The sequence below is a fragment of the Cetorhinus maximus genome, chromosome 2, assembly GCF_964194155.1.
Source record: "Cetorhinus maximus chromosome 2, sCetMax3.hap1.1, whole genome shotgun sequence".
NCBI classification, from domain to species: domain Eukaryota; kingdom Metazoa; phylum Chordata; class Chondrichthyes; order Lamniformes; family Cetorhinidae; genus Cetorhinus; species Cetorhinus maximus.
Genome location: NC_135880.1, coordinates 40,047,706 through 40,075,325, shown reverse-complemented (window position 1 = coordinate 40,075,325; position 27,620 = coordinate 40,047,706). Strand labels below are relative to the sequence as shown.

Below are 27,620 nucleotides of genomic sequence, written 5' to 3'. Positions count from 1 at the left end.
CTAAAAGGGAGAAGAAGGACATGTCATTAGTGAGAGTCATCACACTGTCACTATGCATGCCAGGGACCCTGTGAGATAACGGAAATCTGCATCATTGTGGCTTCGTCTTTCGATGATCAGTGGGGACTCCAGGTTCGAGGCTCACATCAATGAAGAGACTACACAAGAATGGTTGCACAAGCCGAAATTTTCACCTCAGTGCACTTACTCTTACCCCAGCCTCAACTGTGGCCGGTTGACCGAGGTGCCTCTCGAGCTCCAAGGCCTCCTGCTCATAGCGGGTGAGGACGAGGAGGTGTGGTGGCCCTCCGCCAGTCCTCAACCTCTCAATATTGTTATGGGATGTCTTCTTCTGAAAGGACAGAGGAACATTGATTAGTCCACTTTCTACCTGCAGCGCCATTGCAGCCTGGCCAACCCCACCTGAGGAGCACCTTGCAGGGCACATCCGATTTGCCCTCAACCCGCAAGGCACTCAGTCCAAGCAGCCAGGGCTCACACCCTTGGCCAACTCCGGCGACATTGACAGGTGCCACTCAGACTCTAACACCCCTGAGCTCCACGGGGGATGGCCAGCCCTTAACTGTTCTCCACACTGACCAATGCCAACACAATACTCACCCTTCCTGATCACAGCAAATCATTGAAGAGCTTCCGGCACTGGAGCCAGATGCACTGTACCATGTCGTGACTGCTCACCTGGGATGCCACCTCCTCCCATGCTTTCTTGGTGAGGCGCGGTGGCCTCCTCCTCCCGCCTTTGGTACAAGGGTGTCCCTTCTGGCAGCCACCTCCTCCAGGAGGGCAGTGAGGCGCTCGTCGGAGAAACGTGGGCCAACTGCCCCGCCGACCTCACCTCCCGCATGGATTCTCCTTCCTGGATTGCAGCCATGTCGTTGCTGCAACTCCGACACGGGCAGCTTCCCTGGGGCTGCCTGGGCTGCTTTAGAATCAGCTGCCAGGTCGCCATTGAACCCGGCGGACAACATGCCCCCGCCCACCCCTTCTCGGAGCTTCCCCAGCCACCTTGCATGCTGGGCTGGGCCTTAATTGGCCCGCCCAGCATGAAATCACCTTCCGGCCTCGATCGCGACGGCAGTCAGCTTCCCGCCTGCCCCCACCAAGCCCGCCCAACAAAGGCAAAATTGTGCCCACTGTAGTTGAATGCGGAGGTAATAAAGGCATGGATGCATTCTCCAACAGCAGGAGAGCTGAGCAGTGAGATTCAGTCAGCTCATAATTAGTTTTACGTTTCTAATGACATCTCTGCAACAATATGTAATAATCTTTGTGTTTAATCTAAGTTATCCTGCTGGATATGAGTAACAAGAGGGAATGCTTTGGTCATCTGCAAGCAGCTTCCGTAATTAGCCTTCCTACAATTCCATTAGCTGCATTCAAGCGAAAGGCCAGTCAGACAACATTGAGGCAGACAATGCACCAGCAGGATTCTAAAATAATTACAGATACACAACAATAATTCTTATAATATGGTTAAGTAAATGAACATCAAATAATTAGATTATGGCCCAGCTTCATAGCTGAATTATTTTTGAATTGCATTTCAGCTGCTTTTGCAGGATCCTTGCTGTACTCTCCTCACTTGAGACATTTTACATGTATTGTTGTGTACGAGCAGCTGCAGTAACTTTATAGACAGTTGTATAGGCTGTAACACTTTACAGGGTTAGGGTCAACTATATGTGGTGCCTTTCACCACTAGGATCGTAATTTTGAATCTAAATCATGCTGATAGTGGCGAACCCAGCCCCCAGCCCCCAGCGTAACATTCAACCCATAGAGACCTGGGTTTGTACTTTAAAGATTATAGGGGGCAAGTTGAGAAAGCTGTTTAAAAGGCATATGAGATTCTTGACTTTATAAACAAAGATGTGGTTAGGCCTCAGCTGGAGTACTGTGTCCAATTCTAGGCCCCACACTTTGGAAAGATGTGAAAGCCTTAGAGAGGGTCCAGAGAAGATTTACTAGAATGGTACCAGGGATGAACACGAATTAGGAGCAGGAGTAGGCCACTCGGCCCTTCAAACCTGCTCCACCATTCAATCAGATCATGGCTGATCTGATTGTAGCTTCCCCCCTAACCTCGATAACCTTTCACCCCCTTGTTTATCAAGAATCTATCTCCTCTGCCTTAAAAATATTCAAAGACTCTGCTTCCACTGCCTTTTGAGGAGTGAGTTCCAAAGACTCACTACCCTCTGAGAGAAAAAGTTTCTCCTCATCTCTGTCTTAAATGGGCGACCCCTATTTTTAAACAGTGACCCCTAATTCTAGATTCTCCCACAAGAGGAAACATCCTCTCCACATCCACCCTGTCAAGACCTCTCAGGAGGTTTCAATCATGTTGCCTTTTACTCGTCTAAACCCCAGCGGATACAAGCCTAGACTGTCCAACCTTTCCTCATAAGACAACTTGCCCATTCCTGGTACGATGGAGGATTTTGGTTATGTGGAGTGACTGGAGAAGCTGGACCAGTTCTCCTAGAGCAGAGAAGGTTAAGGGGAGAATTTATAAAGGTGTTCAAAATCATGGCGGGTTTAAGAAGGGTTTTGATAGAGTGAATAAGCATAAACTATTTCCACTGGCAGAAGGATCAGTAACCAGAGGTAATTGGCAAATGAACCCTAGGGCGGAATCATCGGTCCCCGTTGGCATCAAGTGTGTTTAGTGGCGTGAGCGGACTATATGGCGAGAAGGCCAAAAATCAGTTTCACCATGCCGTGAAACCAGTTTGCGATCATCTGCTCCGCCCGCCGATGATGGGGCGCGTTCCCTGCCATCGGACTTCGGGAACCTCATTGTAATGCATCAGCATATCATTATAAGGCCTGGCCTCTTGGCCTCATACTACCACCCCGCCACCCCACACACCCCCAACCCGGCTGGATTGTCCGCCCATGTCAGTGGAAAAACACGCCGGTGCAAAACACGTCTTGACAACTGTGACGTGCAAAAGCCAGGACTTACCACCAGGGCCTTGCTCATATCACGGACATCCGAGGAGCAGAAGATGCTGGACCCCAACAGCAACGGCACAATGGAGGAATGTCCATGACATGCTGGGTGGATTCTCATGGAGACGGCCCTGCTGTAAAGCGGATCACGGAAGTTGGAAAGTCACCGTTGATGCTCACAATGGATGATGGTCAAGGGGGTGGGAGAGGAAGGACTAGGATTGACTGGGAGAGGAAGAGGTGACAGGTGGGTGGGGGTGAGGTTGGGAGGGGGAGAATGAATGTGTCGGGGGGTTGAAGTTTGGAGGGGGAGAATGAAGGTGTTAGGGGGTGAGGTTGGGAGGGGGAATGAAGGTGTCAGGGGGGAAGGAGTACGAGGAGGAAGTAATGGGGGAGAAGAAGGTAACTGAGGAGGTAGGTATCGGGGGGGGAGGTGGTGGAAGGTGTAACGGAAGGAGTCCAGGGGGAGGAAGGAGTGGGGAGAGGAGAGGAAGTCCAGGGGGAGGACAGAATGCAGAGAGGGGAGGGAATAAGGGTGGAAGAAGAAGTAAGGATGGAGGAAGGAGTCAGGAAGGGGGAAGGAGTAAAGCTGGGGGAAGAAGTGAGACTGGAGGAAGAGGTAAAGCTGGAGGAAGGCATCGGGAGGGGAGAAGGACTAAGGGTGGCGGAAGAAGTAAGGGTATCTGAGGGAGTCAGGAAGGGGAGGGACTAAATCGTGGCGGGGAAGGGCTTCTGGGGGAGAAGGGTTCCAGGGGGAAAGGGTCCAAAGGGGGAATGTCCAGCTGAATGTTCAAGGGAAGGTTCTGATGGGTCATTGACTGCCTCCTGGGGAGCAAATTGAGAATGGGCGTGGTATGAGGGAATGGTGAGAATGACCAAGGGCAGAGTGAGGCGGTAGGGTGGGAGGGTGAGAGTTCATTGGTAGTGGTAGAGGGGACTGTGAGGATGGTTGGTGGGGACTCGGAGGCAGACATGGGCCATGGGGATGGGAAGGAGGATGTCAGGGAGGCGAATGTGGATGGGGGTCGAATTTTCGGGAAGGAAGAGAACATGCACATTCACTTGGACATCCCCGAAGGAAAAGGGTTGTGGCTGGTCGGTCACAGAGGGGAGGTCAGGGGGGTCAACTGTGATGGGGAAAGCAAATGGATGATTGGGCGAGGGGAAAAGATGGGGGAGCGCACGAAAAACCGAATCCAGATCATGCTGTCCAAATCAGAAGTGAAACGAGAGTCATGGTGGGCGAGATCAGGTGCTGCATGGGAGTGTGATCAGTGGGTGGGCGGAGATGCAGGTCAACTCAAATGGGCAACTGAAAGTGAACCCCAGCAGACAGCATTGAAAATGCTCAGGAAATTGAGGTGAGCGTGATATGTGAAGGATCCATGTGTGTGGGAGAATGCTTGCACGAGGCTCCGAAAGGCCCTGCCACATACACACTTCTCCCTCCAGAATCACTTGTGGGCCAGCTGTTCCTTCTGTGTGACAGAGGACGAGGTTGAGGGGGGTCACAGGCAAAGGGGATTTGGAGGGAGTGGACAGCCTCCGAGATTCCTGAGTGAATGACCCTGGGGTGTCCAGCTGCTGCTCCTCCTCCCTTCAGGTGCCCAGGGGCCCTGCCTGACTCCTTGAGGGGAAGGAGCACCTGAAGGGATGTCGAGGTATCCCATTTCCCCCTCACGTTGCCACTGCAGGAACTCCCCCATGGCTCCCGCGATGGAGTGCAGGTCTGAGCGCATCTCCGCATTCTGCTGGGCCAGGGTCTCCATGGCGTCTGCCATCCTACCCATGGAGACCTCCATACACACACATGTGGGCATCACTTCACCAAAAAGCAGCTGGACGCACTCCTCCAACTCACATGCCTCTCTACTGAGTGCTCCCAACAGCTCTGCGTAATGTTCCCGTGCCTACTGCTGACTGTCTGGGATGAGCTGGAAGGCCAAATCCAGAGGCTCATCATCTGACTCTGACCTCATTGATGCCTGATACCCAGTAGTCTTATGAGTGCTGGGGAGCTCACACGAACCTGCCCTCCCGCTGCGGATAAGTGTCATGCGGTGACCACCAGATTATGAATCTGAGCCTGCTCTAGATCTAGGTTCCACGAGGTGTGTGTCTCTGCGCTGGTGCAGGGTGTGGGTAAACGCTCTGGCGAGTCTTCCAGGCTCCTTATTTCCAGCTGTTCAGTGGAGGAGGTGTCCTGTTGGCTTTTTTAAAATTCATTCACTGGATGTGGGCTTCGCTAGCTGGGCCACTAATTATTGCCCATCCCTAGTTCCCCTTGAGAAGGTGGTGGTGAGCTGCCTTCTTGAACCACTGCAGAACATGTGCTGTAGGTATACCCACAGTGCTGTTAGGGAGGGAGTTCCAGGATTTTGACCCAGTGCCAGTGAAAGAACGGCAATATATCTCCAAGTCAGGATGGTGAGTGACTTAGAGGTGACTTCCAGGTGGTGGTGTTCCCATCTATCTGCTGCCCTTGTCCTTCTAGATGGTAGTGACCATGGGTTTGGAAGGTGAGACTGGAGGTGAGGACGTGGATGGAGCTATGAGAATGGCTGGCTGAGGGTGTCAGTCGCTTGGCAGAGCTCCCTGTGAACCAAAGTGGAGATAAGTAGTGCATGTCAGCAGAGTTAAAAGCAGGAGAGAGAGTACTCACATTTGCGTTGAGAGAGGGATGATGTGGTGCAAGATCCTCACGAGGGTGTTCATCGCCAACCTCACCATCACCACAGACACGGTCCACATCCTCACCAGTCAGTGTGATGGCACGCTCCTCAAAGTGAGTGAGGGGCCTAATGTGGGCCACTCCACCCTGGGTCTGGGACATCTTCCTGCTGATGTGAGCAGGCTTCTCCTGCATGAAAATAGATGGAGAGAGTGTAAGCAGGACACTTGGCACTGCGTGGAATGTTTGTGTGGTGAGCGGAGCCATGGACGGGATGAGGACACGAGCTTGAGAGGATATGAGCCTGATGGAGATGTGAGGGTGTGTGTGAGAGTTAGTGGTGTTGTCCCTTGAGGTGTTAGATCCCTGTGGATGTGTGATGGGTTTGTGAGCGTGTGAGTTGAGAGTGATGAGAAGAGTGAATTACTCTGGCGGAATGGATGAAACCATTCATCCTTCTTCGGCACTGGGTGCTGTCCTCTTTTGCAGGGCGTTGGCACTGACCACTGCTGCCACCGCCTCCCAAGCCAGATTAGTGAGGCTGTTGCCCATCCTGTGGCCAGAGTGGGGGTAGAGGACATCACGACGGGCCTCCACTGTGTCCAAAAGGCACTGGAGGGACAAGTCATTGAGCCTGGGGGCTGCAGTCATTTTGCCTTTCAGGGCCATGTCTTCTTTGCAGCAGTAGTGGGCAGGGAGCACTGAGAGGTGAGCGCGTGGCTGGACTTTAAATATGGTGCCCGGCATGATGAAGTGGCGAGGTGATGCCATGGTGGGTGAAGGAGAGCCTGCCCACCATCGAAATGGCGTGTTTCCCGGGAATGCATAATTAATGCGGCGGGTTTGGGACGATACAGCATGAAAAGCTGCCATTGTGGCTGGCGGGTAAAACAATGCCCACTACTGCACTTAGTGCAAACCTGGGATGATTCTGCCCAAAGGCAATATGAGGAATTTTTCTTTTGTGCAGCAGGTTGTGATCTGGAATGCGCTCCCTAAAAGGGTGATGCAAATATATTCAGTAATGAATTGGTACGTACTTGAAGGGGAGAATGTTGCAGGGATGTGGGGAAAGGGCAGGGGAATTGGACTAATTGGATAGCTCTTTCAAAGAGTCAACATAAGCACAATGGGCTGAATGTATCATTCTATGATTCTATGCTCTCTAACAAAAGCATTTTGATCTGTATCCACTTTGATCTGGGACTGTTTGACACTATCCCGGGGGTGGGGGAAGGAGAAATTCAATTGCAGCGGCGGGAATGGCCTGCAGAATGGGTGGTAGTGGACCGGATCCATGTTATAAACCCTATCTGATTTTCCATTTTAGTGTTGTCGAAGGAAGTGACTCTTCAATTCATGCCAACATGGCGTGACAGCTTTTGGTCAAGTAGGCCAATTATTCAGGTAATTGCTGGGGCACACTTATTTAAAGACAGGACCAATGAAGTCTGCATTTCTGCCTCCTTATCAGAGCTAGGGCCTGGGTATGCCCACCAGCCAGCTATCATCTGGACCACCCACACAAGTTCCCACTCACTGGTGCCAAGTGATCCACCCAGTGCAACTTTCTATGTCACTCTTTCTCTTATATCTGACTGCTAGCTTGTGCTTGGGAAGGATGGAGCGAGAGAGAGTCCATCTTTGCAAGGGTGATTTTCTCCATCTCTTTCACAGCAGAGTCAAAGTCATAGGATGCAACCAAAAAAGAAGGATAAGGGTCACGAAATTACAAGGTTACCTAGTTGTACATGAGTGCAGCACAATGCAATACTGCCACACCGCCTGTATGTGTGTTTGCTTGTAGAAAGAGAAAAGATGTGAGAAGCGCACAGACACCCGGGTGTACTTGGCCTCCAGCCTCACCACCCATGATGTTTCTCCTGCTGCCTGCCTCAGGCTTCCCCTTTCATCTGAGTGAGAACTAGTACAGCACCTGGCCCTCTCCCCAGTCTGCTCAGCTCTCTTTAGTTGTGAGCCAATTTGCTCTGCAGCAAGTGTAGGAGTGAAGTAGTGTATAATTCTTGCAAAGAGTTGCACAGACCTGTGAGGCAGCTTCATATGATGTGCATGGTCAGAAGGGAAAGCAGCAGGCTGTGAGTAAGGTGGGAAAGTGGTAATGCTGAAGAAAGCAACTTCAATGTGATTGTGAAAATAGCAGGAGAATGAAATACTTCTGAGTTGTTACCAAGTAAAAGCAGAATGCTGTCTGTGCCTTTTGACTCATATACGTTTACAGCACAAAAGGAGTCCATTCGGCCCATCATGTCCATGCCGGTCGACAAAGATCTGACTACACTAATCTCATTTTCCAGCGCTTGGCTCATATCCCTGGAGGCTATGCCAACACAAGTGATTATCTAAATATTTCTTAAATGTTAGGGGAGTTTCTGACTCAACCACCCTTTGTGAGCAGCCAAGTGTGTGCTCAGATTAGGATGGCAGCCTTCTGTCTCGTAAAATGATATTTTGCGCCGTGGTGGTCAACTCTGTGTTAAGCATTGCCTGGTGTGACTCAGGAGGCCCACTCATGGCAGTCTCTGCCACATTTGCTGCAGATGAAGATTGAGAAGGTCCACGATTTGCTGGCCTCTGTTTTCTTTGGGCCCTCTTCTCAGCCAGCTGAACTTTTTGTTTCTGCTCGCCTCTTTCAACGCCCTTCCAAATAGTCAAACTCCAGAGGTCACAGCTGTCAGCAGCTGTCTTCCAGTTGTCAGTGTCAATGTCCGTCATCTTCATATTTTGCTTGCAGGAGTTCTCGTAGAAGAGGTATGGACACCGAGGAGGTTGTGACCCAGTGACCAGTTCACCATACAGAAAGGACTTTGGGTATATGGCCATCATCCATCTGATGAAGGTGGCCAAGCCAGCGCAGATGTCAATGGCTTCTTATTGAATTTATGCTGATTGAATTAGCATGCTCCTGGATCTCTGAGTTGATGACATTGTTCTGCCAAGAGATACCAGGGTATGTCTGAGACAGTGAAGGTAGAAACTGTTCAGCCTTTTCTCCTGCCTAGGCCAAACTCTTTACAGGTGTTAGAGAGTCTATTTGTTACTGAAAGTGTTCCTTGTTATGAAATGCTAGTGAGGCATCGTCAGCGTAGAGCAACTCTGATGGGGACTTGGCCCACCTTTGTCTTGGATCTCAGGGGAGCGAAGCTGAACAGCTTTCTGTCAGTTCTGGTATGTAAGTAGACACCCTCTGTGGATGGCCTGAAGGCATATGACATCAGCAAAGAGAAGAATATTCCAAAGAGTGTTGGTGCCAGAACACAACCCTGTTAGACCTCACTGCAGATCTCAAAGGGTTCTGTCCAGAAGTCCCATCCTGGCTGATCTTAGCCATCATGTTGTTATGGAAAGAGGAGACCACATTGAGCAGCTTCAGTGGGTAAGCAATTTTCTCCAGCGGCTTAGATAGACCGCCTTCACTCACCTGGTTGAATGCCTTGGTGAGATTGATGAAGGCAATAAATAGTCGCCTCCTTTGTTCACGGCATTTCCCTTGCAGCTTCTGTATTGAGATGATTATGTCAATTGTAGACCTTCCAGTTCTGAAACCACACTGGGTTCAATATCCAACTCTGCCATGACAGACAGGCTTTCTATGGTGCCCAGAGCTTCCTCGGTGACAGTTTTCTCCTTAGAGTACAACTCACAGTAGTATTACACCATCTTTCTAGCTGTTTATTACAAGAGATTATTACATAACCTTTGTTTTCATAGAGCTGTTTGTTGATGGGCTTGTTGCCTTTTTGACCCCTTAATCCTTGCCCCTAGCATTTCCTGTGTGGAAGGACATCTGGATATTCTGGCAGAGTTATAACCAGTACCTATTGGTGCACCACCTAGCAGTCTGTTGGACTTTACTTTGAGCAGCTCTTAGTGCATTCAGAGTCTTCTGTCTTGGATCTCTCTTGTAATTAATGAGAGTGGACTGCTTGGCTTCGATGACAGGTTCCATCACAGTGATATTGACCTCGAACCAGTCAGCATTTTTCTGCTCTTGCTTCCCATATGTTGAAGATGTGGTATTGTCGATGGTGTCTCAAAGTATATTCCATTTCACTACTGCACTCTGTGTAGGAATGCCAGACAGCACCCATTAATCGAGTCAAGGAACTGTTGGTATTTACCTGGGTAGACAATATGGCTGATGTTGATACAGGGACGGCATTTCTGCTTTGAATGAAAAACTTCAAGGGCTGCAAGCTAATCCTGGTGCACACCAGGGAGTGATCTGTATCACAGTCCGTGCTGTGGTGGCTATGCGTGTTGAGAATGCTGTTGAGAGAGTCACATCAGGTGATGATCGGGCCCAGCTGGTGCCCTGATCTTGGATGTCTCCAGGGCACCTTGTGACATGGCGTGTTCTGAAAGAAGGTATTAGTTACACAAAGCTTGTAGTAGCAGCAAAGCTCAATTAGACTCTGTCCATAACTTGAGAATTGCTGCAAAAAAAAGACATGCTGTCACAACTTTTTGTCCTGCGTTCATCAGAACAGATGGAAGAATATCAAATTAAAGGTAATAACAATTTACAGTGCATTGGAAAGGGGTGCTGATTGGTTGGCAAGTTGAGCCTGAAGCGTTGCCATGGGAAATGCATCAGGGAATCATTGTCCCCCATGTTTTTGTTTTTTGAAAAAGGCACAATGCCAGGACATATTCTTCATGTTTGCATAGGACAGAGCCCTATGTATGAATATATGTAGCTTCTAGCAAGCGTAAGTGAACTACATTGTGAGCCCGACTGATAATCTTAAATTGGTTGTTAGTGTAAATATTCAGACACTTGGGATTGTTCAGTAAGTGCGGTCCAATTGCGGAATCACATCTGATCTGATCTGATCACAATGTTTGGCACTGGCTTGGTTGCAAGAGTTGCTGGAAAGATGACATATTTAGACATCAGTCCGCCTATGGGCTCCACTCCAGATTTTTTTGTCAGGGTTTACTTCCTTGGCCTTCAACTCTCCCGAGGTACCCAGAAGGCAGTTTACCTGGGAGTTTGGATCATGAGTGTCACAGTGTGTGCACGTGCCAGCGGCCCTGCACACTGCATGTCTGGAGGCCAAACCCCCTCCGAGTTTCTCTGAAGTTTAGCAAAGGACCCAGTTTCTTTATATTGCTATGAAGAGGCACTGCTGAGTACTTGCCGATGGAGAGGCTGTGTACTAACAAGGAGAGACTTACATATTTGGCTCTCTTTTTTGCATTGTTGCCAGCCAGCAGCGTAGGCTGAAAATGAAAAGCAAACTAGCACACAATAGTGGAAAGCATGCTAACTCTTTTGACCCACAAAGTAAATGCATCATATAAACCTGTTGGACACACGTGCTTAGAATTAAAGGAGGGCAGTATCCTGTTGCGATTAGAAAATAAACATGTGGAGGTGGGGAGGGAATTGTTTGGGGTGTTCAGCGGGGCCAGATAGGGGAAGCACCATGACAAGGCCTCATCATGAGCAAAAGGGGTAATAAGACATCATTTGTACCTTTGCCATCTGGGTAAGGCCAATGAGTTTATTGTGTCACTGCACCCATGCCCCGAGAATGATGCTTCTGACATTGATGTTCTAGCTATTTATTTCTAGGCCTGCTGCAGCATTTGCTTGCGCACTCTTTTGCCTTTGATAGGGAAAAGAGTGTATCCCCAGCTCCTCCTTTGACCCAGAGGGACCGCCACTGCTGCCTCATTGAACCTGGGAGGCCTTACAAGGGGAATCCATCACGGAAAATAACATCCAAAAAAATGTTCAAATTGAATGCATGATTAAACTGAAAGTCCTTCAATTAACACGCATACAGTTCACTCTCGAATTTTAAATGAAGTCCAGCCTTCAAAATAATTCAGGTCTCTTGCTACATATGCCCCAGTCACCCTGTCCACCACTTGCCTGATTTTCACCGTACAAGAAAATCGACCCCAGAGTCTTGACAATTGGCAACTGACATCTTCTAAACAAAGGCCTCCTAATTTCTCCCCAATTAACCAAAAGCCCACTTTATATTGATGAAACCATCCATTTTTTTAAACCTACTTTTCCTTCAAAAAAAAAATTCTGGATGTGACTCAGTCTTATCAAAACGACCAGAATCATCACTTGATATTTGCACTATGTACCTGCTTCACTTCTCAGGAAAAATGATTGCCTTTCATTGAAATGAATAAACTCTATTTTTTTTTTAACAGAGCGACAGGATTTGGGTTCTTGAATGCCCTGTGTAAAGCAGCAACTGTACTCGGAAATCTCATTTTCGGCTCTTTGGTTGGTATAACCAAAGCAATCCCGATCCTGCTGGCATCCACTGTCCTTGTCTGCGGAGGCCTCATGGGACTCCGGCTTCCTGATACAAGAAACCAGGTGCTCATGTGATTAGGTAAAGCCATCTGATGGATTTTTAGTTGGCCAGTGGCAGTGGTCAAGTGAGAGGTTTGAATAAAAAAGCCTGTAGTGTAAGAAAAACTAGTGTCACACACAAGTACGTCTGCTGGTTCTTTGCTTTCCCTGAAGATTCCTTCCTATATCCTTGAACTGTACTCACTCTTACTTCATTTAAAGTCATGTGATCAATGAGGCTGCAGTACGTACATACACAATCGTTTGTATGGCTGAGAGAGCATAAAGAAGGAATGGTGAATCTGTTCCAACAGCGGGTTTTTATCGAGTGTGTGACCGTTATTCAGGTTTATCCACCCTTCCATCAATTTAAACCAATGTAAAACAATACATCAGCCAATGCATCAAATCAGTAAAGTTCTGAAGCAAATCTAGAAGCAAACAATGAGATGCCATTATTCCTAATGGAGTGTTTGCAACAGCCATGATGTGAAATTATTCCATTCCTTTAACATTGACTAAATCAGTTTTTTCAGTTATTTTTAAAAAAATGTTAACTTCAGCGGACAATGTTTTGTTTAAGTGGGAATAGAGAAGACTGTAATTGCAATGCAGAAATCGATTTCCATCTGTAGTCCATTTCTTACTATCACTTTAAAACTGCATACAAACTCACCTAACAGTGATAATGATGAATCAAAATAGTTAGCAGTGTCCCACAGAAAAGAAAACTAGTCTCTCGCATTTCCACTTGTCCTTTAATATTTCCATTTCTAAATACATTCAATACGATGCTACAAAACAACAGACACTTCAAGGAAGTAATTTATTGTACAGAGATTTGAGACATTACAAAAGGAGAGATGCTGTACAATTGTCAGTAATATTATTATACTGATTTAACAACATTAAAAAGTTTAAACTGTAAATGCACTAAAAATGTCATTTTAAACAAGAATGTACAGAATCATTCAAGTAGTTATGTTATTTTTACATACTTTTATACCATTTCATTTGAAAAGAATATCTTTAATTTACTAAAATCAAGGATTTTTAAAAATCACTGGTTAAGGAACCAAAATCCTATAGAGTGTCCATTTGTTTATTTGAAACCTGAATGGCCTTTGACCTCATGTTTGCCTGTAAAATATGCATTGTGCCTATTGTAGCTTGCATTATATATAAAATATTATTTCCATTGCAATTGTAAATGCCAGTGCTGAATATTAATGTTCGTACAATTTAAAGTTGAGCTGGTCATTATTCAAATAGGAACTATTTCCTGTCTTGTTTTAATTCCTTGTATTTAACTATCTTTGCATAGTTTTGTGATGAATTGTCAAACATGGGCTAGGAATTTCCTTGGAGCTGCTCTGGCTCTGTGGCTATAACATATATAAGTGTGGCAGAAAGCGCAGGAGCCAGAGCAGCTGTGGGAAGATTCCCAGCCATTGTTTTGCATTTCCCAAGCCAATCCTTCCATTAAGTAAACACAGCTGGTGATCAGGTTTGGACTTCCTCCTTTTATATCATATTGTAGTTTTTTTTTTCTCTACCCGATAGTTTCACTAAAAAATAGATGTGAAGATAAAGTGGTGTAACCTTTCTACTATAATTAGCAAATGGAAGAAATCTAGCCCGTTTATAGCATAATATTGATATCACCTTAATAAATTGAGCTTTTTTAATTGTCTGGGGAGGAGGAAACCTTCTTTTGTTCATTATTTTCCATTCAATACAACAACAAAAAACTTGCATTTATAATCACCATTAGCGTGGTAAAAACATCCCAAAGCACTACATCAATAAGTTATCAAATAAAAATATTGACAATAGAAATGAATGCATTTTGGAACTAATTTGCTGGAATTTTAACTTTGGTGGGGCTTGAAACATTTAGTATCAGATCATCTGCCCATCATAAACCACTTTTCCCCTTACGCCAATTCTCCTTTTCAGTGATGGCTAATGGAATGAAAATATCAGGTGGAGCGTATAACCTCCCTACTGAAGTTGAAAGTTCAGCCCATTAACCCAGTCCTTTTTACAAATCTAAAATACAAGAAAATTTTTGAAAAATTGTAACTGTAAATTACCAGCAGAAATTTGGTGGCTGTAGCTCTCACTGGAAGAATGTGGTTAAATAAAAAATTCCCAAGAGGACTAGAAAGGTCCAACAAACTATGGCAACTGATCAGCAAAATATCCCATTGAGCTGAACAAGATTTTTAAGCATTCTGTTTCCTTAGCTTGGACTCTTACAGGCATTTTGAGGATTACTTTGCAATGATTCTTTTAATGACAAGTGAACTTCCTCCCTTTCTGTTGGTCTACTCTGTAACATGTTAACCTGATCAGACGCACCTAGAGCTTGGGCTTACCTCCCTTGTTATTTATACTTGTATACAAAGATCAAGGGGAAGACAACATTTGCTTAAGTCTGACCTCCAGTGGACAATATAAACATGGCACCAATTGCTTCAGCATGAAATGAGTTCACCTCAAGATCAATTTGGAGGCAGCACGGTGTTATTTTTTTGGTGAATGTCGGATGAACCACCTTAGTATCCATTCCCACCATTATCAGCTATCACAGTTATCTTTGAGATGAGCAGTTCATAAGAACATATGAAAAGCTAAACATATGTTGAAGTTCATTTGGTAATCCTCCAAAACTCTCATTCTGAATTACAGCTTCATTTTGAACGTCCATCATGTTTCCTGCTCAACATTTATTTCCTGGATAGTCATTCCTCTACTATAATGGGATCTGTAACAATCCCACTTTTTCGTTAAGAAGTTGTGCATTCTTAAAAACTATACACCAGGAACTTAAGATAAAGATCAAGTTCAAACTTAATCCTTTAAGGAGCCAAAATGTGTTAAACCTGCATATTGGCAAAAACTGACCCAGGAGGTCACAGAGCAGCCAAGGAGATGCTTGCTGTTTCTTTCAGTTCGGGTTGGCAGTTCATTTAGAATTTACATCCTGAGCTGCACAGAGCTGAATAACAAGAATGCTCATTCTAAATATTCTAACTAAACAAAGGGATTTTTGCCCTTTTATTTCCAGATTAAGGTCTTATAGAGTTTGGAATTGTATTCTGAGAAACACTTAAAGATGAACATAATTGGCATTATTCTGCAATGTATAATATTTACCTGCCTCTATGTAAAAATGAGAACTTTTTTGTCTGTATCTTCTTCATGTCTTAGTGTTTTAGATATGCGTATGTGTTGTAGTATGTAACTCTGAGAACTCACTGCAGTTGTTTCTTTGTATTTGTGAACTTGCATCTGTCTCTGCCAGGGCCATCGCCAGAATTTAGTAGGCCAGAGAGACAAAGCTCTTTAGAAAGGCTATAGCTCAATATAATAGCGTTGAAATTATAGCAGTATACAAATTCATAAAATGTATACAACCTGTTCAAGTAATGTATTCTAAAATGTGACACATATGTGATTTGTGAATTCATACACTCTTAAAGAAATAAGGGTCAACAGCTACCAAATATCCAGTAGGACAAACTATTCACAAATTATATATAACCTCTTTAGATTGTTATAATTTAAATCCAATACTATCTTATAGGATAAATGAAAAATCCTATAGGAGTTCTTGGTAATGCCTATGCAGGCTTTATGCCAAAACTTTTGTATATAGATAGATCCATGCAATGCTCCCTTTAGCCTTCTTAGGACATTTTCTACAAGTGTAATTAAAATGGGAAAATAAATGTCTGTAGAATTTGTTAATCAGAGTTCCACTGTAACTGATCATATGTTTGTTGTAAGTATTTCAGCACAATCACTTTACATGCTTCAGAACATAGACTGGCACAAGATTTCTTGTGGAGCACGAGGGCAACACTTTGTAGACATTTGCTGATAAGGGTGGACAGTAACATTTGTACATTCATGAAAAGGTATTTTGTGTTGATAAACCATTTAGTAGAAAAGGAATATAGTTTAATACAAATATTAGCATAGGCAAAAAAGCAGACTAGATAGTAGGTCTTTTTGTGGAAATCAGGAGATGCAGTTAACCACTATTTGTCATAAATCGTAATGCAATTGATAACTGGCAGATGATAGAGTTTTACCGAATTCATGTTAGTTTTGCTTTTGTAGACTTTAGGATTCATATCATACTTCTCATTTCTAAACAGAGTCATTAATTGGAAAGGTGATAACCAGCCAATTAAAACCCATGGTTGACAGCAGACAAGGTATCCCTCTGTCCCATATGAACTATAAAATATTAATGATGTAAACAGTACACTTTATGTTTATTTAAAGTGCATGCCCTGTGTATTGTAATATAACCCTGCTCAGGAAGACACTGTAAACCCATACAACCTGCTGAATATTTGCTTCATATATATATATGAGTTTAGGTTACAATTCTGTTATGCTTTCAGTAATAATCTAAATTTTCAAATCTCTGTTTCAATTCCCATTTATCTCTTGCAGCATTGCATTCCTGAATTTTTAATATAGTAATTATGATGGTTCTAGACACATTTCACTGATCAGAGCTGGCAAATCAAACCTTGACTTTGTAAAGCAGTGGAAATACTGCAGTAGCTGGAAATCTGAAATAAAAACAGAAAATGCTGTAAATACTCAGCTGGTCAGGCAGCACCTGTGGACTTAGAAACAGGGTTAACATTTCTTCAGAAGTGACACTCATTAGATGGCCTGGGAAGCACTGATGTCTGAACTGCCCAACATGCATCAGTTATTCGGGTTATAAAATGACATTTTTGCATTTTAATACTAAACAATGCTATATTTAGATTATTTTTTAACAATAGGTAATAATTATTTTCATACTTAAATCTTCCCCTTCCTTTGTAAAACTAACTTAAAAGTCTGAATACAAATTCAGAATTCATTTTTCATTTATATCACTCTCTCTCCCCTCACATACATGAATACGATTTTTCTAGACTCTTATTATTCTTTAACAGGGTTTTAACAGCCAAATATTTGTGCTTTATTACACTTTTTAGCATTGCTGGAATAATCGAAAAATAGTTAGTTGGCATATAGTCTCGTTCATCAGTTTATTCACATCTACATTTTCATTGAATTTAACATCCTGAAGCAAACATAGGCCGGGGTTCTCCGGCCCCATTGCGGATGAGGTGGCGCCCCAGCCAGACGTCCATTGACTTGTGGCAGGATCGGAAGATCCCGGCGGCGGGCGGGGGTGGAAAATCCTGCCATAGTCCCTAATTAGTTTGCCCTATTTTTGTAACTTCCAGTCAGCACCTTCCCACAGTGGCACGATTGAAATCACAAGCTCATCACTATGGGGAAAGTACAGGGACTACCCGGTCACTCCATGACACGGAGCATTCAAGTGAGTTTGCTCCGCGGGCCACACTGCTTGAGATTTTGGCCCCTTGACTAAAAGTTAGGGCTGGAGTAAGGCCCGGATTATCATAAAGCTAATTACATTGGCATTGAAATATCATCATTCCCTGATAAAAGCTAATTCAGATTTCCTTTCTGAAAGTGCTAGAGCAATTATACAATCATTTAGAAAGCTTTGCCCCCATTTTGTTTCTGTGATTTTAAAAGGAAATATTTTTGAGTATTCCCAAACTCGGTTTTCTGAAATTCAAATCAATCTTCTTCATTCGTATTGATCTGAAACCATGGCCAGGTTTTAGTTCGTGTGACAGGGGTGCCCCTACACCACGACTCTCCCCAACCTCCATTGGTTGGAGAACCGGTGGGAGCCTTGTGTCACTTCAGTGGGGGAGGCCTCATGCATTAAGTAGCCTCTAGCAGTTAACTGGCTAACGTTGGGCCTCCCAGGCATCCAAGCCCCAGTGGGGTGGAAAGAGCTGCTGGCCTATCAGAGGCTGGCCACTGTCCATTGCCAGCAGCGTCACTGGAAGTGCGTGCTGCTGCCAGTAATGCTCCACGACCCAGTCTGAGGATCACCTCTGGATCCAGGCAGGTGGGGCGGGATGGGGGTCACAGGCAGGGGGTTGCCGGAGAGGGGTCAGGGTTGTGGTAACTAGAGGGGAGGGTGAGAGAGTGAGACCGACCGGAAGTGTGGCTCCGATCAAAGGGGGTCAATTGTGGGTGGCTTTCAACTGACTCCACCAAAAGTATTTTCTGGGCAGCTCTTGGGAGGCACGGGAGAGCTGTGCAAGGGTTGTTAACAAAGCCACCACTAAATTCCGGTGGGCTCAGAAATAACGGTGACACGTGGCTCATTAATGAACCTAATTGACATCCTGACACTGGCAGGCGGGATTCCCGCACTTTAACAGCTTCGGGAAACTCGACAGTTTCTTCCAGGTGAGGACTTGGTGGATTCAGAAATGATTTCACATAACTCCTGCATCCAGGTGCATGCCTGAAGAGCCTCATGATCAAGGCCAGTGAGAACGATCCCCCGTTCCATTCCGTGGCCCCTGACTGCCCCCAGCACCCCCACTGCAGCACCCATCCACACAACCAGGCCCTGATGCTTCCTCTTCAACAAGGCCCCTGACACCTCTACCACGAGGCCTCCGACCATCCACCTCCAACCCCAAGGACCTGACTTCCCACCCCCAGGATTGACAGCCCTCCCCCCTTCAATTAGACCTCAGGTCGACCTCCCTCCCTTGCCCTTGCCTCTGGTTACCACCAACCCACGCTCCCCACCGTCCTAGCACCAACTTAGCTGCTGCTATGGCCATCAGTGACTGGCTCCCCACCTGACTGAAGGCCCGGCTGTCGAGCAAGTTGGGCATCCAGGCAAGGAACCAATCACTGTCACCACTAATATGTAAAATTCCATATTGTCTAGGGGAATTTCAAAATTATGGGCTCCCTTCCCGACTTTCTGATCAACCAGCTCCATGCAGGTCAGGTCAATAAAAATTCTGCCTCATCTTTTTCTTTCATGTAGTCGTCATGTTTGTCTACACACCAATATACAGACAAAGCCATCGGAGCAATATGGACACCATCAAGAGTTATTCTTTTAGACAAATACATCAGATTATCCATTAAAATTAAATTAAATATGTGTCAACTCTATTGTAAATTGTATGGTAAAACTAGTCAAGAGTTTAAATTGAGTTTTGCCTCTGATGATACCCCTGTTCTGTTATGATTTAGCTTTATAAGCTTGACTAAAGCTGAGTAATGTTTCACTGCATGGTCTGTGATGGGTAAAGTTCCTACATTTATAAACTTTCAACATTCTTTCTACAGGTGTTCTAAAGAAAAACATGAACTGATATTTAACTCACTTGACCAGTTTATAAAACAGGATATATATATAGATGATGAAGGGGCTTATGACTATAAAACAAACTAGATTAATTTGTACTATATATAACTCTCCTATCCTTAATGTTGGCGATGTCCCTGACATTTAAGTCCACAAATCTCTCCATGGAAGTTTTGGGAAAGAAGTAACACCCACAATCATCTCTCTCTGTGCGCTTGCTATTGTGTGTCAGCTGATTGTGTACAAGTTCTGATTTCTTTTCTGATAAGGTTGTCCAAACTGGGATGCATCTTGCTAGTATGCTGCAACCAATGGGATTTCTGTACACTGGAACTACAATGTGTTTGGCATAAATCTCTTGTGTCTATACTTGTGAAAGGGCATGTCAAATGTACAGTATAAATTTAAAAACGTGTGTTTGTGTATAAAAAAATTGCCAAATAACTATCATTAATGTAATGAATAAAAAGATTTAATGTGAGCCACATGAAAGCAAGAGCATTTTTGCTCTATGGTATTGAAATAAATAAAACAGCAATGTTCTCAATAATCTGCAACTGTGTTTTTATTAATGCTCATGTTCATAAACTGAATAATAATTGAAAACTAAAAGAAACTCACATTTTTTAAAGAGATCTCAGACTGCATTGGCTGTTACGTATAGTAAAATCATAAATATCTTCTCAGAAGTAATCAATTATCGTTAGAGCAATTTCCCCCCTCATCGGTCCTTTTCCAGTGTGGCCTCCAGGAAAGGTTTCCGAGATGTTTCTGGAATAGATGGCCATTCAGGTTCAAATACATACCTGTTCCAGTTAGAGTAATATCATTCTAGGCTGAATCTTAGCTAAAGTGCTATGATTTAGGCTTTAAAAACACCACATTTTCATTTAGTAATTGTGCAGTACTTCCTGTTCCTGTGAGTTAACCTTTGTCCCTCCGTAACAAATTAGATATTGACATTTACATAGAATTCCCAATACAGGATTGGCTATTGTGAGAAAGAAATATCCAATACCAGACTACACTTAACCAGGCTAGGAGATCAGTACAATATTACAATAAAGCTATCACTATAATACTAAAACACATTAAAAAGTATATTGAAATTTAAGAAATGGAGAATTATAAGCTGAAGGTAGTATTGCAGATGCATAGCGTGATAAAAAGCCCTCATGAAGAAGCCTTAGACCGAAATTTTCTGGCCTTGTTGGCATCAGGTGTCATGGCGGTTGGGGGGGTGTGGTGGTTGGTGGTGGGGAACAATATGGCGAGAAGGCCAAAAATCGGTTTCACGCTGTCATGAAACCAGTTTGTGATCGTACACTCCACCCATCAATGGCGGGCCATGTTTCCCGTCACTGCACGTCGGAAACCTAATTTCAATACTTTAGCATCTCATTATAAGCCCTGCACACCGGAATCATCCCCCCACACTGAATCATCTTGGCAACCACCGATGTATTTCACAACTGTACATAAGCGATGTGCACCTGGTGAGCTGCACTTTGTTTGGGGCTTCGAGGTTTGTTTGCCTACCTTGCTTCGGGCAGCACTCGTGGTCATCAGCGCCAGGCTTCGCAGGCAGCAGCACATCACTTTTAGGGGGGATCACGGGCAGTTCTCTAAGGCGGGAGTGGCTTTTCAACAGCCGCAGGCCGAGGGCTGTACAGGGGAAGGAGGGTATCCCAGGGTGCGTGTGGAGGCACATGTTGATCTGTGCAAGTGGCCTCAAGAGGGTGAGGGCTGAGGGAGCAGTCTCCAGAGGAGATGATGCCAGATGGAGATGTGAGGGTGCGTGTGAGAATGGATGGTGATGTCCCTTGAGCTGGCAGTGAGTGAGATGCCAGTGAATGTGCGATGGCCTTGTGTGTGTGAGAGTTTAGAGTGATGAGATGGTTGCCTTACCCTGGCGGCACAGATGAGATCATTCATCTGTTTTCTGCACTGGATGGCCGACCTCGTGTGTGCAGCATTGGCACTGACCACCTCTACCACCGCTTCCCAAGCTGGAGTGGTGAGACTGATGGGCCTCCACAGTGTCCAGAAGGTGTCCCAAGGATGCATCACTGATTCAGGGAGCTGCACACTTCTTGGCTTTTGGACCCATGTCTTCACTGGTGCCCTCCTGGGCTGCAAGCATTGAGAAGTGTGCACGCAGCTGTATTTTAAATATGCGCCCTACGTGAGGAAGCGGCAAGGTAATGGCCTGGTGGGTAAATCAGAGGCCGCCCACCAGCGAGACAGCGTGTTTCCTGTGGCTATATAATTAAGGAGGCGGGAATGGGACAATATAGCATGAAAAGCCACCATTACAGCCAGTGGGTAAAACGACGTTTTTCCCGCCCAGTACTGCACTTTGTGCAAATCTGGGACGATTCCACCTTTAGTTTTCACCTTTCTCTGGATTTACTATAGGTTTAAGGAGACAAATGATCCAAAAGCTGAGAAGCAGAACTCCAGCAACATATCTTAATGTCTTACATTGTGATTTGGATTTCTTTCTTCTAACTGGCTTAGGTTGAGAATAAAAAGTTTCCTTAAGTCCCCTCCTGCCGTTGAAATTTAGACCTCTCATCAACTTTGATTAAATCAATTATGAAAGTAATTCTTCCATTTTGACATGTAGCAATTGCACAGCCCCTCATGATGTTTCTGTAAGATTAAAATACTGTGTTACAAGAAGAAGTTATAGGTTCCTAATAAGCTATTAAATATAGATGGACAAGAACCTTAGCTGGCTTTACACCATTGTGACTGCAGGCTAATGATGTTGACATGTCACCTCCTGAGGCACAGAACTCATGAAGAATAAACCCGACAGCTCACAATGTAGAACATATATCGAATTCATACATAGATGCGAATACAATTTCCTAAGGATCAGTCAGCCTGTCTGCTGATGCCCTTTTAACACCAAGGACTGAACTTTTGCTCCCAAGTCAAGAGTGCCAAGTCAGGACATTTCCCGGCTCCACAAACCCGACCCGGAGGAAGTGTCCTGGAAGTTGGGATTTTCGTTCCAGCAGGGTTCTCTGAGAATCCGGTGGGGCCGCTCTGAAACAATTTTGGAGGCTAACGGGCGTGGAGGTAGGTTGGGCAGAAGGCCTGTCTCTGTACACCAGCACTTTGCCACAGATTTTTTAAAAAAGCATTGAAACAAAAAAACAGCCCTTCAGCCCTCACCCCTCACACCCCCCTCACTTTCCCACACACTCCACATGCCCCATCCATGTCATCTCATGCCCTCCATGTCAACCTATGCCCTTATATAAAACCTCCATGGCCCCTTATAAACTCCATGCCAGCCCATGCCCCTCTATCCACCCCTCTGTGCCGTCTTCGGCAACACTGGTTGTCGGTCATTTTCAGGAATGAGAGGTGACATCTATAGATCCTGGGTGTAGTTAGGCGCCAAACAGTGACAGCTTGCTGTGTCTCTTTGGCGGCGTGTGTGGGAGCCTCATCTGCCCCTTCTTCGTGAGGGTGCCACTCCTCCCCCTGCACAGCCAGGTGCCCCATGCCAGCTTTGCGCCAACTCTTACCAACCCATGCCCCCCACCCACCACCCTTTGCCCTTACACCTCTCAGGCCAACTCTTACAGTATCTGCCAAGGGCAGACCCCAGGAGCCATTCTGAGATTAAATAAAATAGTTCCAAGTGTCTATTGCAGACTTCATTTTTTTCAAAGGAACACTCTCTTTCATAAACCCCATTCACTACATATGTATTTCTTCAACTATACAATGCTGTATAAGAACAAACATTTCAATCAAGTGCTTAATCCCTTATAAAAACAAGCATAGGAATTCAGAGTCTATAATCACTTGGAGCAGTCAATCAGCTGTGAAATGGAAGACATCCTACTGTGATAATGGAACATTGTGAAATCAGTCATGCAGCACAAACCCAGTAATGATAATTCCCAGGCTTGTGGCAACAGACAGAGTGAAATAGCAAGCAATGATTTTTCTAAACATGCCACAAAGTTTTTTCAAAGATTTAAAAGGCAGGAGTTTTAAATGCCTTGACAGCTTGACAGTTGCTTTCAACAGTTGCTTTTGACACTTATGAAAGTTCCTCTTGACAGTTGCATTTGACACTTTTGACAGGTTTGACAGTTCTTCTTGACAGTTCTCCTGACAGTTCCAATGGGTTTATGCATTTTTTAAGCACATTCATGTCCACTTTCAACAATCCCAAAGGGCACCTTACCTCTCCCAAAGGTGTCCCAGGACCATATCCAAGGGGTACCCTACTTCTCCAAGGGCAGTCACTCTCACCTCACCTTGGGAGTTTGGCTCTTTTGTCTACATTTGAACCAAGGCTATAATGAAGTCAGTAGCTAAGTGGAATCCAAACTGACCATGAATGAGCAGGTTATTGCTAAGCAAGTGCTGCTTGATAGCACTGTTGATGACCCTTTCCATCACTTTACTAATGATTGAGAGTAGACTGATGGGGCAGTAATTAGCAGGGTTGGATTTGCCCTGCTTTTTGTGGACAATACATACCTGGAAGATTTTCCACATAGCCGATGCCAATGTTGTAGCTGTACTGGAACAGCTTGGCTAGGGGTTCGGCAAGTTCTGGAGCATAAGTCTTCAGTACTATTGCCAGAATATTGTCAGAGCCCATAGTCTTTGCAATATCCAGTGTCTTCAGCTGTTTCTTGATATCACATAAAGTGAATCAAATTAGCTGAAGACTGGCATCTGTGATGCTGGGGACCTCCAGAGGAGGCTGAGATGGATCATCCACTCGGCACCTCTGGCTGAAGATTGTTGCAAATGCTTCAGCCTTATCTTTTGCACTGATGCGCTGGGCTCCTTCATCATTGTGAACGGGGATATTTGTGAAAATGGGGGGTGGGAGGAATGAGGATAGGGCAGAAGGTGGGAAACATTAAAAGATAAGAGTTGGTGGTGGAGAGCCAAATGGAATAGTAATGGAGCATGTCACAAGGCAAAGCCCCTTTAATTTTGAAAATATGATTTTCAAACTTTCAACTGACTCGAAATTTTGCAATTTGAAATGAGACAGAATAAACTACTTAGAAATGCAAGGCCACCTTCCAAGGTGAAGGTGAAAAAGCAGACAAGGGACCCTCAGGGAGGTGTAAAGAGATGGAAATATCCTATAATACAAAGACCCATTGAAACTCGTCAATATCTAAGGAAGAGACATTAAAATGCAAAATGTTGGATATTGAAACATTAGCTGCCACAGACAGATCCACACAAAACTCCTAGGAAATACACAATGGGTGAAGGATAACAGCCCAGGCTGCAGCCACTGCAGAGAGATTGCAATACCATTTTCAGCAGAGGAAACAGGCTGAAAGCTGGGCTCTCTCTCTCTCCCTCTCTCTCTTTCAGAACAAGTATATTATCCAATTCGGAAACTAACTCCACTAGAAATCTACCATCGAATCGAAATCTTGTAATAATTGCAACATCTTCTATATCTGACTGCATTCACGAAACCAACTTATCAAAATCAGCCACAACGTTTAAAAATCTACGCCTCCAGAACAATCGTAGGACACTTAAATGTATATTCTTTTACCTTTTTTTAAATTGGATCCTAACTCCCTTATCTCTGATACCTGTGGTGTATGTGTGTGTGGTTGTGTGTGTGTGTGTGTGAGTGTGTGTGTGGAGTTGTGTGTGTGGTTGTGTGTGTGTGTGTGTGTGTGGAGTTGTGTGTGAGTGTGAGCGTGAGTGTGTGTATGTGCGTATGTGTCCGAATGACTTCATGAGGGCTGAATGCTTGACGTCATGTTTTTATTGTTTTTTTCTCAGGGTTAGTGATTAATAAATTTGATCTTTCATTAACTCAAGAAAGCCTTGTTTGATTGGCTCCTTATTTCTCACAACTTAAATAGTCAAATACATTCTGATTCGGAAAAGGCATAGCCTCGTGGAAAAGGAACTTAGGCCTTTGCTGTGACCAACCAAGGAGGCTGAATAAAGGGGAGCCAATTCACTCCATCTCACCTGCTTGTAACAAACAAGTAAAGAGAACAAAGATGGGACCAGACAAGGTGTGACTGGCAGAATAATGTACAGCTGCTGTCCAACACCAAAATCAAAAAAACCCTTAAGGTCAACGATGCAAAAAAAAAAGAAATAAATGGGGTCACAGAGATTACTGCCTGAAATTGTTGAACTCAATGTGAGTCCAGAAGGCTGTAAAGTGCCTAATTCGAAAGATGAGTTGCTGTTCCTCAGCCAAACATTCATAATGGACTCAGGTATAATAACAAACGCTGAGAAATGTAAACAATGGAACCTATTGAAACTGAAAAACCAGATAGCTTTTTCTAAGATGTCCTGTCAATTAAAGCAGTCTAGGAGCAGTTTGGAGCTTTTTTCACTCTAACTAACAGCTGCTGAATGTTTTGTTTTTCATTTTAAAAGGAGTATGAGGGTAGAATCATCCCAGATTTGCACTAAGCGTGGTAGCAGGCAGGAAAAGCAATGTTTTACCCACCAGCCATAATGCCGGCTTCTCACGCCGTTTATCCCAAACCTACCGCATTAATTATGCATTCCCGGAAAACACAACGTTTCCACAACGAGTGGGCTTTCATGCGCCCACCAGGCCATCACCTGGCTGCTTCCTCATGCCGGGCACCATAGTTAAAGTGCAGCAGCACGCAGACCTCTCAGTGCTTCCAGCTCATGACTGCTGCATGGAAGACATGGCCCCGAAAGGCAAAAATGCTGCAGCCCCCTGGTTCAATGACGCGTCCCTCAAGCATCTCTTGGACACAGTGGAGGCCCACCATGATGTCCTCTACCCCGGCTCTGGCCACAGGATGGGCAGCAACATCACCAATCCGGCTTGGGAGGCAGTGGCAGTGGTGGTCAGCGCCAACACCCTGCAAAACAGGACAGCCACCCAGTTCTGCAAGAGGATGAACGATCTCTTTTATTGTGCCAGGGTAAGTCACTCTTCTGATAAAAGCAAAAAACTGCGGATGCTGGAAATTGAAAACAAAAACAAAAATACCTGGAAAAACTCAGCAGGTCTGGCAGCATCTGTGGAGAGGAGCACAGTTAACGTTTTGAGTCCGCATGACTCTTCAACAGAACTAAGGAAAAATAGAAAAGGGGTAAAATATAAGCTGGTTTAAGTGAGGGGTGGGGGGTTGGGACAAGAGAGCTGGATAGAGGGCCAGTGATAGGTGGAGATGACCAAAAGATGTCACAGACAAAAGGTCAAAGAGGTGTTGACGGTGGTGATATTATCTAAAGGAATGCACTAATTAAGGGTAGAAAGCAGGACGAGCAAGGTACAGATAGCCCTAGTGGGGGTGGGGTGGGGTGAAGGAATCGAAAAAGGCTAAAAGGTAGAGATAAAACAATGGATGGAAATACATTTAAAAATAATGGAAATAGGTGGGAAAAGAAAAATCTATATAAATTATTGGAAAAAACAAAAAGGAGGGGGAAAAATCAGAAAAGGGGTGGGGATGGAGGAGAGAGTTCATGATCTAAAATTGTTGAACTCAATATTCAGTCCAGAAGGCTGTAAAGTGCCTAGTCGGAAGATGAGGCGCTGTTCCTCCAGTTTGCGTTGAGCTTCACTGGAACAATGCAGCAAGCCAAGGACGGACATGTGGGCATGAGAGCAGGGTGGATTGTTGAAATGGCAAGCGACAGGGAGGTTTGGGTAATGCTTGCGGACAGAACAAAGGTGTTCTGCAAAGTGGTCACCCAGTCTGCATTTGGTCTCTCCAATGTAGAGGAAACCGCATTGGGAGCAACGAATGCAGTAGACTAAGTTGAGGGAAGTACAGGTGAAATGCTGCTTCACTTGAAATGAGTGTTTAGGCCCTTGGACAGTGAGGGGAGGGGAAGTAAAGGGGCAGGTGTTGCATCTTCTGCGGTTGCATTGTAAGGTGCCATGGGAGGGGGTTGAGGTGTAGGGGGTGATGGGGGAGTGGACCAGGGTGTCACGGAGGGAACGATCCCTACGGAATGCCACCAGGGGGGGTGAAGGGCAGATGTATTTGGTGGTGGAATCATGCTGCAGTTGGCAGAAATGGTGGAGGATGATCCTTTGAATGCGAAGGCTGGTGGGGTGATAAGTGAGGACAAGGGGGACCCTATCATGTTTCTGGGACGGAGAAGAAGGTGTGAGGGTGGATGCGCATCTATTTTCAAAATTTCTATTTTCCCTTAGTTCTGCTGAAGAGTCATGCGGACTCGAAATGTTAACTGTGCTCCCTTCCACAGATGCTGCCAGACCTGCTGAGTTTTTCCAGGTATTTTTGTTTTTGTTTAAGTCACTCTTCTCTTCACTCTCAACTCACACACTCACAAACCCAATACACATCCACAGGGCCCTCACTCACTGCCAGTTCAAGGGA

The 27,620-nt window shown here is 45.0% G+C and overlaps 1 protein-coding gene across 5 annotated transcripts in view; it reads left to right on the top strand.

Moving 5' to 3' along the window:
* sv2ca (synaptic vesicle glycoprotein 2Ca) overlaps positions 1-13,900 on the top strand; it is a 181,340-nt gene extending 167,440 nt beyond the window's left edge. For all 5 annotated transcript variants that reach the window (XM_078563556.1, XM_078563540.1, XM_078563549.1 and 2 more), the window contains one exon: positions 11,846-13,900. In XM_078563556.1, coding sequence (XP_078419682.1) covers positions 11,846-12,029 — 184 coding nt within the window. In that variant the 3' untranslated portion in view covers positions 12,030-13,900. The remainder of the gene's footprint in view (positions 1-11,845) is intronic.
* Positions 13,901-27,620: the final 13,720 nt, after the last annotated feature.